General features: G+C 41.5%; 1 protein-coding gene and 1 pseudogene across 1 annotated transcript; both read right to left on the reverse strand.

Annotated features, from left to right (window-relative positions):
• Positions 1-398: 398 nt before the first annotated feature.
• On the reverse strand, positions 399-2409 carry LOC136174211 (hemoglobin subunit epsilon-4). Its single transcript, XM_065944197.1, has 3 exons — positions 2318-2409; positions 1972-2194; positions 399-527 (listed from the first exon to the last, which is right to left on the reverse strand). The coding sequence occupies exons 1-3, from the start codon at positions 2407-2409 to the stop codon at positions 399-401; spliced, it is 444 nt and encodes a 147-aa protein (XP_065800269.1).
• Positions 2410-8312: 5903 nt separating this feature from the next.
• Positions 8313-9930, reverse strand: LOC136174208 (hemoglobin subunit epsilon-1-like; annotated as a pseudogene).
• Between the last annotated feature and the right edge of the window lie 1910 nt (positions 9931-11840).

Below are 11840 nucleotides of genomic sequence, written 5' to 3' on the forward strand. Positions count from 1 at the left end.
CTCGCTATTTTGCATCTCTCAGGAGTAACTTCATTTCTTTCCTCTTTCTAAAGACCTTCTCCATTTCAGGAGTCTAATTTCCCCTCCTAGACTAACTACACACTGAAGTCACTTTTACAGAATCCTGTTAGGGTTCCTTCTATAACCTTCCCAAACTCTCAATCTCCAGTATTCCCAGTTCCAATAGGAATGCTTTTGTGTGTGTGTATGCTGAATCAACTTATAAAAGATAAAAACAAAGAGAAAATACAGACCATTCATTATAGACTGTGACTTTTATTTCATTTGTATTATATTGGACTTGTGTCTGGAATCAGAGCTCTCTCCCTCTGTCTTCAGGAGATGAGCTGCTGGGACACTGGGCCCTCAGATAGGCACTGACATGGCTGGCCAGGCAACTAGTGGTACTTGTGGGCCAGAGCGTTAGCCACAGCATTTGTCAGCTTCTGCCAGGCAGCCTGCATCTGCGGGGTAAATTCCTTGCTGAAGTGGGTTGCCAAGACAATCAATATCATGTTGCCTAGGAGCTGGGAATAAAAAGAAGATAGTACATACAAAGGGAAGGTCTCAAGCTGCCCTTCCAGCAAATAGATGCAACATCCATTTCCTTCTTCATAAAGATTGAGCAGCTCTCAAGGCCATGTTCCCACAAAAGTGCATCATTACAGACCTGACATTGGCTTCAGTGACTCCCAGTCTGAACCCCCACTGTGTTATATCCTTCTCCCATTTTCTCTGTCAACTTCCAAACCCAGAGCATTCCTATGGATTACTTCTCTCCTTTATTTTAAAAGTTAACTTATGAAATGGAAGCAACCTAGATGCCCACCAGCAGGCGAATGGATAAGGAAGCTGTGGTACATATATACCATGGAATATTACTCAGCCATTAAAAGAATTCATTTGAATCAGTTCTAATGAGATGGATGAAACTGGAGCCCATTATACAGAGTGAAGCAAGACAGAAAGATGAAGACAAGTACAGAATACTAACACATATATATGGAATTTAAAAAGATGGTAATGATAACCCAATATGTAAAACAGAAAAAGAGACATAGATGTACAGAACAGGCTTTGGGACTCTGTGGGAGAAGGTGAGGGTGGGATTTTCTGAGAGAATAGCATTGAAACAAGTATACTATCAAGGGTGAAACAGACCACCAGCCCAGGTTGGATGCATGAGACAAGTGCTCAGGGCTGGTGCAACCCAGGGATGGGATGGGGAGGGAGGAGGGAGGAGGGCTCAGGATGGGGAACACATGTAAATCCATGGCTGATTCATGTCAATGTATGGCAAAAATCACTACACTATTGTAAAGTAATTAGCCTCCAACTAATAAAAATAAATGAAAAAAAAATAAATAAATAAAATCACACACACACAAAAATTAAAGTTAACTTATAGTGCTGAAAGGGGACTTGATATGCATATTGTGTCTTCAGATATTGCACACATTCAGATTGTTTGGACATCCATTTGACAAAGAATCAAGCACCTTGTATACAAAAACATTTCATCTTTGCTAGAGATGAGAGGAGGAAGCACAGATCGTGAAGAGTTGCTCTTGTTTTGCCCTGTTTAGTCCTGATTCAAAACTCAGAAATCATAAAGAAATGTATTCATCAATTTTCATAGAAAATTTCAATTATCAGAGGCAAGATATTCTTTTGCTTGGCTCAGTTTGTATTCTCCAGGTGAAAACACATAGCTCAAGTTAGGTTAGTGTTCTTCACAGCATTTTTTCTTTTTACAGAATTATCAGATGACCAGTGACCTCCACTAGTAATAGAGTAGTTACGAGGTCTTACCTTGGACCTCTGGAACAATCTATCAAAATCAAGCCGTTCTATAAAATATTACCTCCAGAAAATACTTCTACAGCACAAGACTTAAGTCAGTGTTCGCTATTATAACCACAGCACAGAAACCTGGATGAAAGAATAAAGCACAGACATGCCCAGACTCACCCGGAAGTTCTCAGGATCCACGTGCAACTTGTCACAGTGCAGCTCGCTTAGATCTGCAAAGGTGCCCTTGAGGTCATCCATGTGCTTAATGGCATTTCCAAAGGAGTTCAGCACCTTCCTGCCGTGGGCCTTGACCTTGGGGTTGCCCATTATTGCAGACTCAGAGTATAAGTTACCAAAACTGTCAAAGAACCTCTGGGTCCATGGGTAGACAATCAGGAGCCTATGGTACGATCATAGTCACAGAACAGATGAGAAGTCAGAGTATGTAAGAAAGCTAACCAGTCCCTTTCCTGGAACACTTTCTGCCTTTCTACATCCTGTCCAACCTGTGTCCAGTACTTACCTTGCCAAGCTCTCACCGCCGACCACCTCCACATTCACCTTGGCCCACAGGCTAGCAACAGCAGCCTTCTCCTCGGTAGTAAAATGCACCATGGTGTCTGGGAGCTTACTGGTGAGCCTAATGGGCCAGAAGCAAGTCCGTGCTGCTGCTTCACTGCGTGGCCTTTTATTCCTCATCTCCTGTCCCCAGGCCCTTCCTTCTTCCAATAAAATGAGACTATTGGTCAAAAGAGGGTGGCCACCGCCAGGGGTGGAACTTGGGCAAGGGAGGGTCAGCAAGATGGACATTTGTGTCTCTGATAGTGTTGGTGGCTCTATCAGGGCTATTCTGCTGTTTTCCCCCCTACCCTCTACTGCACAATTCATATCTCAAAGTCCCCATCACTGTTCCTGAAGTGACCAGTAGGCTGCCCATGAAGCATAACTAGAATTAGGAAGAGCAACATTTAGAACTCTGGTGAGCACCGTGTCAGATGTTTACAAGACACTGTTCTGCTGTTCAGCCAGGGTGTATTTATAGAAGAAGCCACAGCTCTTCTTGGGTTACCAGTGCTTCTAAAGCTTATATGGGGCTCATATTTTGTTGTTCTTGTAACCAAGTAAAAATGATCCCAATCCTGCATCAATTTAGAGACAAGATAGGTAAGAACAGAGTAATTTAGAGAAGAACTTAACATCACCCCTTTGTTACTGAGTTCTATCAGTAATATGTGAACTTGTCTGAATAATTCTTTTCACTCTGATTATATGGAAAGTGTCTCTGACCAGGACATGTATCTATGCATTCATATCAGAGAACACACTATTGAATATTGTGGAACAGATGCTTCTGTGAGTCTATTCTGAGAAAGTAGACTCTCTTCTGTGAAGAGAGTATTAGAATTCTCCTCGGCAGTGGCTCCAGATGAAGCTAGTTGTCTCATGTGCTGGGTCCACACTCCTGGCCGAGTGTGACTTTTCTTCGTGTCTAATCAGTCTCATGTGCTGGGTCCACACTCCTGGCCGAGTGTGACTTTTCTTCGTGTCTAATCAGTCAGAGGCAACCCTCACTGGCAGTACTCCACAGACCACTGCCACTGTGATCTAAGACAGTTTGTTCTCATGCATCCAAATAAGCATTTACAAGACTGGAAAAGACACATTTATAGTGGGAGAGGGAATGATTCATTTCATTCATGTTCATTCAGAACGTTCATGTTCTTAGAATGGAATGACATCCTTGCCTGGACATCGCCATCTTAAGACCTGGGCTAATTTTCCTGTAAAGAATCTCCACTTTGGTAGTCTACCTCCATGCAGAACCTTTGCCTTCACTGAAGTCTTTTTTTCAGACCCTCTTAACCATCTGATCCTGAGGAATTCTTGTCCCCTGATAGCCTTCCCCTCCCACCTGAATGCTCCTATATCTTTACCTGGACAAGTTCACGAGTATGTATTTCTCCCAAGCGTATGTCCCAACCACATCCCTTTGGTGCTCTGTTTAATTTTCCTGCAGAAATTTCTACTTCATGCAAAAACTGAATGGTGAGCCTCCCCAATCCCCCCCCAATACAGTTCAACATAAAATCCCTAAGGTTTTCACAAATGCATATATATGGAATTTAAAAAGATGGTAACAATAACCCTATATGTAGGACAGAAAAAGAGACACAGATGTATAGAACAGACTTTTGGACTCTGTGGGAGAAGGCAAGAGTGGGATGATCTGAGAGAACAGCATTGAAACATGTATATTATCAAGTGTGAAACAGATCGCCACCCCAGGTTGGATGCATGAGGCAAGTGCTCGGGGCTGGTGCACTGGGATGACCCAGAGGGATGGGATAGGAAGGGAAGCAGGAGGGGGAATCAGGATGGGGAACACATGTAAATCCATGGCTGATTCATGTCAATAAGTGGCAAAAGCTACTACAATATCGTAAAGTAATTAGCCTCCAACTAATAAAAATAAATGAAATAAAATAAAATAAAAGCACATGAGAAAAGCAGACCTGAGGACAATTACTCTGAGAACTCTTAGCAAAGCATTACTACTACTGCTTCTCTTGTGGCTGTTATTATTATTATTAATTCAATAAAGATTTTCTTTGGTGACACTGTACTACTCGGCAGGGCTCTCAGTGATATTTGTGGGCTAGGGTGTTCACCAGCCCAGTCACTGTCGTCTTCCAGGCAGCCCGCACTGGGGGGGGGAGGGGGGGAGGGGGGGCGGGGGGGGGAATTCTGTATCAAAGTGATTTGCCAGACAATCGCTAGCACAATTTCCAGGAGCTGTGGAGGTGGCGAGAGATAACAGATGTGCACAGTTAGCAGAGAGTTCCAGGCTGGCCTCTCCACTCCCATCTTGAACTGAGTGATATCAACTTCCCACAAAGCCTGGGGCCTCGCCTTGTCTATAAGCACAGCTAGTTTGTCCCCTTGCTAGACTAGGAATTGACCATGATTTCCCTCCTATATGCCTAGCACCAGAAACTTCAGATTTTGTGGGCATAAAAATAAACACTTGTAGCTTTATTACTGTACTCACTCCAGCCCACATGTTCCAGCTGTTTTCCTCCCTCAGAAACACTTATCTCACTTCTGGATTTATAGGATGCAAACTTGAAATGGCTGTCTAGAAACAATTCTGTACAAATGCTCAGCCAATGTATGAATGTGCTGTATGCTTAATCACTCAGTCATGTCCCATCCCATGGACTGCACCCCTCCAGGCTCCTCCCTCCCGGGGATTCTCCAGGCAAGAATACTGAAGTGGGTTACCATGCCATCCTTCAGGAGATCTTCCCAACCCAGGGATGGAACCCAGGTCTCCCACATTGAGGGCGGATTTTTTACCATCTGAGCCACCAGGGAAATCCTTATGTATGAATAGCCTTAGCAATATATTTGTGAACTCTAGGTACTTTCCTTATACAGAGCCAGTATATGCTGCATAGACATTTCTCCTTGGCATTTTTTCTTTCTGCTTCCAGGAGAGGAAAAGTGAAAAATAACACAGGCACAGTTCCTTTCATACAGTTATACTTTCCAGTAGACACTTTCCTCATCCCTATATAGATTTCTTCTAAAAGTAAACAAGGTCCAAACAAACCCCTCTAGACTTCTGAAAGCAGTCTCTAGTCCCTAATGCATTGCCTCTTGGTCTTAGTTCAGTCTTCTGGAGTTTCTTTCCTTTCAACCTCAATACTTCCAAATGTTTCACCTCCCACAGCTATCCTTGCTTCCTCACCATCCCTCTGTTTTTGGACTCATCTCTTCTCTTTCCTCTAGACCTGTCTTGTTGATTTCTCAAATTCAGGCTTTGAATTTTCCATTTCCTCACCAAATAATCTTTTATTTCCACCAAAGCTCATTCAGTTTCAATAATGATAACTATCCTTATAGTTAAATTTTTTAAAAGCATTATTATTAGAAACAAAAGATCACATCTATTTATGAATACATATACATATATAATGCATATAGATAGAATTTATAGATAACATAAATACTACTGCTAAAAGATAGAAGTATAGATACAGTCAATTATTTTTAGAGAAAGCGATAAAGAGAGCTTATGTTCCAAGTAGTGAACTAAAGATGTGGGATTTATTAATGTATTTAATTCTCTAAAAAATGAACTTAGATAAACATGATCAGTGAATGAGAGCTTAAGGTATTAAGTGATGCTTCTTAAATTGTAGAGCTAGCAGGATGTTCAAATTCAAAACAAAGCAGCAAGTTCTAAGGTCTTAGGGCTGGATCCCCATTAGTACAAATGACAACACTGGGGAAAGGCCAGGCAAGGGCCCTTGATTGTATTCTAAGAAATACATTCAATCTCAGGACAGCTGATCAAATACTATATTTCTTATATTAAATAAAATTAACTATAATTTTTTTTCAAACTTTCATTCCCATGGGTCCTCACATGTACATTCAATAACTCTTTGTTGAATGACTTTGTGTTATAATTGTTCTATGTACAGGAGATTTAAGATAGACAAAGAAGAATCTAATTTTGGGGTGGAAGATACAGAAAGTGAATAAGTAAACCCATTAACAAGTAATTTGAGCTATTATCATTTGTAATTAAGGAAATTAATATCTGGACATAATGAGAGAGGGACACAATTCCATCAGAAATAAATCTCTCTAAGAAGGCCATAGTTGAGGCAGCCCAGAATGAAAAGAAGGAATCTGTCAGTGGAGAGTATTGGGATAGAGGTCCTGAAGGTTGGGGCAGTGGATCCAAACCTCTAAGGAAGGTAAAACAAATGTCTGCAGTCCATGGGGTCGCAAAGAGTCAGACACGACTGAGCGACTGAACTGAACTGAACTGATTGTAATTAATGTATGGAAGTAATGAAATGAATGCCTCATAGAGTTAAATTTGCCCATCCTCAAGAGGACAGTTTGACTCAAAGCCTGGAGCTCATGATCCGCTGAGCAATCTGGCTGTGACACCCTCAAGAATAATTCAGTTAATGCTTCCTTTACATGAAGTCCCCAAGACATTGCAGGCCTCTTCTTTTTAGAGCCAGGCTGTGAATTTTCTCATCTGCTGCCACCCCCTTCCTTCTCATCCACCCCAGTCAATCAGAAAATATGTCCTCTTCACTCTCCCTTTCTTCATCCTTCACTTTTTGCAGACCTCCTTGATCTTCTTTCAGGGCTTCCCCTGAGGTCAGCGGTAAAGAATCTGCCTGCCAAGCAGGAGATGCAAGTTCCCTCACTGGGTCAGGAAGATCCCTGGAGAGGAAATGGCAACCAGCTCCAGCATTCTTGCCAGGAAAATCCCACGGATAGAAGAGCCTGGTGGGCTATAGTCCATACAGTCACAAAACATCAGACACAAACAAACACACTGCTCTTCTTGGATTGAATCCATTATGTCTATTCTCCTCAATTAGCATCCATGTCTAGTCTCTGCAATTTTCAATTCATTTTGTGTGAATTAAGCAGATTACTTACCCCTCCAAATCCTACTCCTTGAGTCACTTAAAGTTCTAAGAATACTTATTGCTTACTCTTGCTACTATCAAAGTAATAACTTTTATTTTTATGTTCAAAGACTTATATTATCTAGTCTTTCCTAATCCTCTACCTATGTCTTACTCTCTCTTCCACTTTCAGATAGACATTTTCATGCACGTTTCCAACCTCTGGCTGGCTACTTTTAGACTATGAGACTTAGTTAGTATCTTATCTCCTAAATGAAGTCTTGGTCATCCCCCTGTTCGTCCAAATTCATATACTATCCTAAGTCTAATTTTACTTTAGTGCATATTACTTTCAATCAGAATATGATGCAGAATGATTTCAAGTGTATTAGCCTTAGCTTTGTAAGGAGACAGTGGAATCCTTTAGAAAAGGGTAAGCTATTGTTGGTTCATGGAGATTTTTTGAAATTCTCAGCCATCCTTCAACTGATCTTATCTCCAATTCAGTCTCGTAAGATACATGATAACTTAGTTGACTCAAAATGTACATTGGTGTAAACTGAAATGGTAACCTGAGTCTAGATGATGAATCCCTACAAAACTTTTATATTTTTTGCAAACTCTCTGACATGTCCCATAAATCTACCTTGTTTTCTCTCAGACACCACTCACTACCTCTGCCTTCCTGTTACAGTAAATTTTTGCCACACTGCCTTGTGGCAGTCAGTCCCCAACCACTAAAATAAACATTTCCAACCCCAAAAAACTTCTTTCCCTACCTTAATTTTCTCTCAATAACCCTAAATCCTACCAGAATGTCTGTCTCCCACTGATGAATTTCCCAATGCTTCTCAAAGGACTGTTACTTCTTCCTATGTCTCTCCCTATCCTTCAGGTAATGACCCATTTCTCCTTCAGCACAAGATGAAATAATAGAGAAGATACAATGTTAATTTTTGATCCCTGAATAGAATGTACTCTATTAAACAGAAGCTGTGCTCTCAAGGCCAAATCCCAGTCCCCATGGGCAGAAGGAAGGCACTGGGGACACAAAATGGTGAATTGAAAGAGGATTCAGTGGTATTTGTGGGCCAGAGCAGCGGCAACACCAGACACCAGCTTCTGCCAGGCAGCCTGCATGTCAGGGGTGAATTCTCTGCCAAAGTGAGTAGCCAGAACAATGACAATCACATTGCCCAGGAGCTATTGGGTGAGAGACAGAATGACAATTAAGTATACCAAGTAGAAATTTCCTAAAAGAGTTGCAGAAAACAATGGCTTAGTAAGTACACCCACTCCCAAGTCCACATCTTAAACTGCTCCATGGGTTGTACCTATACAATAAACTCAGATGAACTTGTTCTTTAATTTAATTTAAATTCTATGATCCCTCCATTCAACATTTGTCTACCTATATCCCCTGCCTCTCTCCTATTTCATTATTTTTATTTGCCTCTCTCCCTCCCTCTAATTTTTATATTCATAGGATTTCAGGGCTGCATGGGTTCCTAGAATGAGTTTAGTAAAGCCTCCAACCAATGCAGCAATAAGCCTCCACTTAGTTACAATACTGAAGGGTAATTTAATAGATAATTGATCTATTTTTCTTTGGGTGAATGGTCTAAAAGTTACTCTCCCAAATATTTTCCTAACTTCAGTCATCAGGAATAACATAAGATATTTCTCCTTCCTTGAGATTGGACTTCATCTATCAAAAGTCAGATTTTATTTCTCCTTGAACAAATATGCTGTTCTTTTTGATATTCTCTGGAGTAAATACATCCAGTTCTGACAGAAGTTCCAGAAAATTTTTAAGAAAACTTAAGGCTGTTCACTGTGACACTAATGATAAAAAACCTGCCTGCCAATGTAGCAGATGTAAGAGATACAGATTTGATCCCTGGGTCAGGAAGATCCCCTGGAAAAAGAATTGGCAACACATTCCTGTATTCTTGCCTGGAGAATCCCATGGACAGAAGAGCCTGGTGTGCTACAGCCCTGGGGTCACAAAGAATCTGACACCAAAAGAGACTTAGCATGCATGCTCTGTAAGATTGCTTGAAGCCTTTTATGTCACTAGTCCTGAATCAAGGTGGTCTCGGTATGCCCACCGGAAGTTTGTCCTCCTAAGACCAAGTTTGATCTATGATTTCTGAGATCTTTGCTAGTCTTTCCAATAAAACTCTCAATTTCCATTATTATTCCAAAGTAAAAACCAAAGGGAACACATGAACACTTCCTGAACTCACCCTGAAGTGGATCCTGGATTCTCAGGATCCACATGCAACTTGCCACAGTGCAACTCACTCAGCTTAGCAAAGGCACCTTTGAGGTTGTCCAAATTCTTAATAGCTTCTCTGAAGGAGGTCAGCACCTTCTTGCCATGGGCCTTGACCTTGCGGTTTCCCATTATGGCAGAGGCAGAGGGCAGGTTGCCAAAGCTGTCAAAGAACCTCTGGATCCAGGGGTAGACAACCAGGAGTCTGTGAGATGGAAACACAGCAGATGGAAAATCAGCGACTTGAAAATTTTTGAAGAATTTGCTGATCAATTTGCCAGGCTCATATTCACCATCCTCCCCCATGAAGTCCACTTCCTACCTGCCCAGAGCCTCGCCTCTAACCTCTTCCACATTGACTTTGCCCCACAGGCCAATGATAGCAGCCTTCTCCTCGGCAGTAAAATGCACCATGATGTCAAGTCGTGGAGCTTACAGGTGATCACAGAAGCATCAGAAGCAAGTCTGTGCTGCTGCGGGATGCTGTGGCCTTTTATTCTTTACTGCTGAACTTCTGTCCCCTTGCTCCCCCTTGTCCTTTGAAGTCATTGGTCAAGGTTAGGCTGTGTCCCTTAGGAGGGGAGTCAGGTTAGCTGATGGTCAAAAAGGAAGATGAGTGTATGATAACGTGTTGGTTCCTGAGACATCATTCGTTTGTTAGGGCCCCTTCCAGCCTCAACACTATTTTCCACTCATTCCCTATTTTCCCCCTCAGCTCTTCCCATGTCCTCCTCCATAATGGCATCCATCTTTCCCATTCTCATTCACCCAGAATGATTCATAGAGTGTAGCTAAGTGCCAGAGAAAGAAGGAGTTCTATTCAAATCATTTTAACATTGGTTAAGGATGGTGAGACTGTGACAGGACAAAAACATGCACAAGATAAAAAATACAACTGGAGACAAGAAACTCAATCAGTTCTAGCTCTCTAGAGGAGTGGATTATAGCCAAGCTCTGATTTTAGTTTTCCAAGGGAGAAGAACCAAACAAAATAGACACTTATGGTTACTTCATGAAGCTGAATGGAAATACAAGGGATCTAAAATAGAACTAAGAGCTCAATCTCGAATTAAAATATCCAAAGGTTATTTCATAGAAAGAACAGAAAGAATAACTTGCATCATGTGCTTCCAGGGAACTCTGTCCATTTCTCTGTGAAAACAAGGGAAACTTCCTACTCTGGAGATATTGCCCTGAGTGTTCTTCTTGATTTTCTCTTCTTATTTATACCAGTGAGGCAGCTAAGAAGTTTGTAATTATTTAAAACCAGGACTTGTGATGACACTGAGGAATAAATGAATTAATATGAGAGGTTAGTGGTTGGAGTATGTTAATTTTTGTTGAAGCCATCAGTGATTGAGACTTTAAAATTCTCTAGTGTCCTTGTTTCATTTTATATTTTAATGTCACTGTTGCCTGTAGGCTTCGCTAAGAACACAACATCATCATGAAAAAGAGTCTGCACCGTACAACTTTTTCAGTTGCAATCCACTATTATTTTACTTGAGTCCTATTGATATGATGGTAAGAAATTGGGGAGGAGAAGCAGTCTATAATTGTATAATTAAAAATCAGCCATTAGTGGATCAGTTTTCCTGGGCTGTGACCTTTACAAGTATTTCTAAGCTTCCCCCTCCCTTCAGAAAAAAAGAAAAGACACCCTGGCATAGACTACCTAACCTCAGTCAGTTAGCTCAGTCGTTCAATTGTGCCCGACTCTCTGCGACCCCATGGATGCCAGGCCTCCCTGCCCATCACCAACTCCCGGAGCTTACTCAAACTCATGTCCATCATGTGGGTGATGCCATCCAACCATCTCATCCTCTGTTGCCCCCTTTTCCTCCTGCCTTCAATCTTTCCCAGTATCAGGGTCTTTTCCAATGAGTTGACTCTTCACATCAGGTAGTCAAAGTATTGGAATTTCAGCTTCAGCATCAGTCCTTCCAATGAATATTTAGGATTGATTTTATGATTGACTGGTTGGATCTCCTTGCAGCCCAAGGGACATTCAAGAGTCTTCTCCAATGCCACCATTCAAAACATCAATTCTTCGGCACTCAACTCTCTTTATAGCCCAACTCTCACATCCATACATGACTACTAGAAAAGCCATAGCTTTGACTAGATGGATCCTTGTTGGTAAAGTAATGTCTCTACTTTTTAATATGCTCTCTAGGTTCATCATAGCTTTTCTTCCAAGGAGCGAGGATCTTTTAATTTCATGGCTTCAGTCACCATCAGCACTGGTTTTGGAGCCCAGAAAAATGAAGTCTCACACTGTTTCCACTGTTTCCCCATCTATTTGCCATGAAATGATGGGACTG

This window comes from Muntiacus reevesi, chromosome 9, assembly GCF_963930625.1.
Source record: "Muntiacus reevesi chromosome 9, mMunRee1.1, whole genome shotgun sequence".
NCBI lineage: Eukaryota > Metazoa > Chordata > Mammalia > Artiodactyla > Cervidae > Muntiacus > Muntiacus reevesi.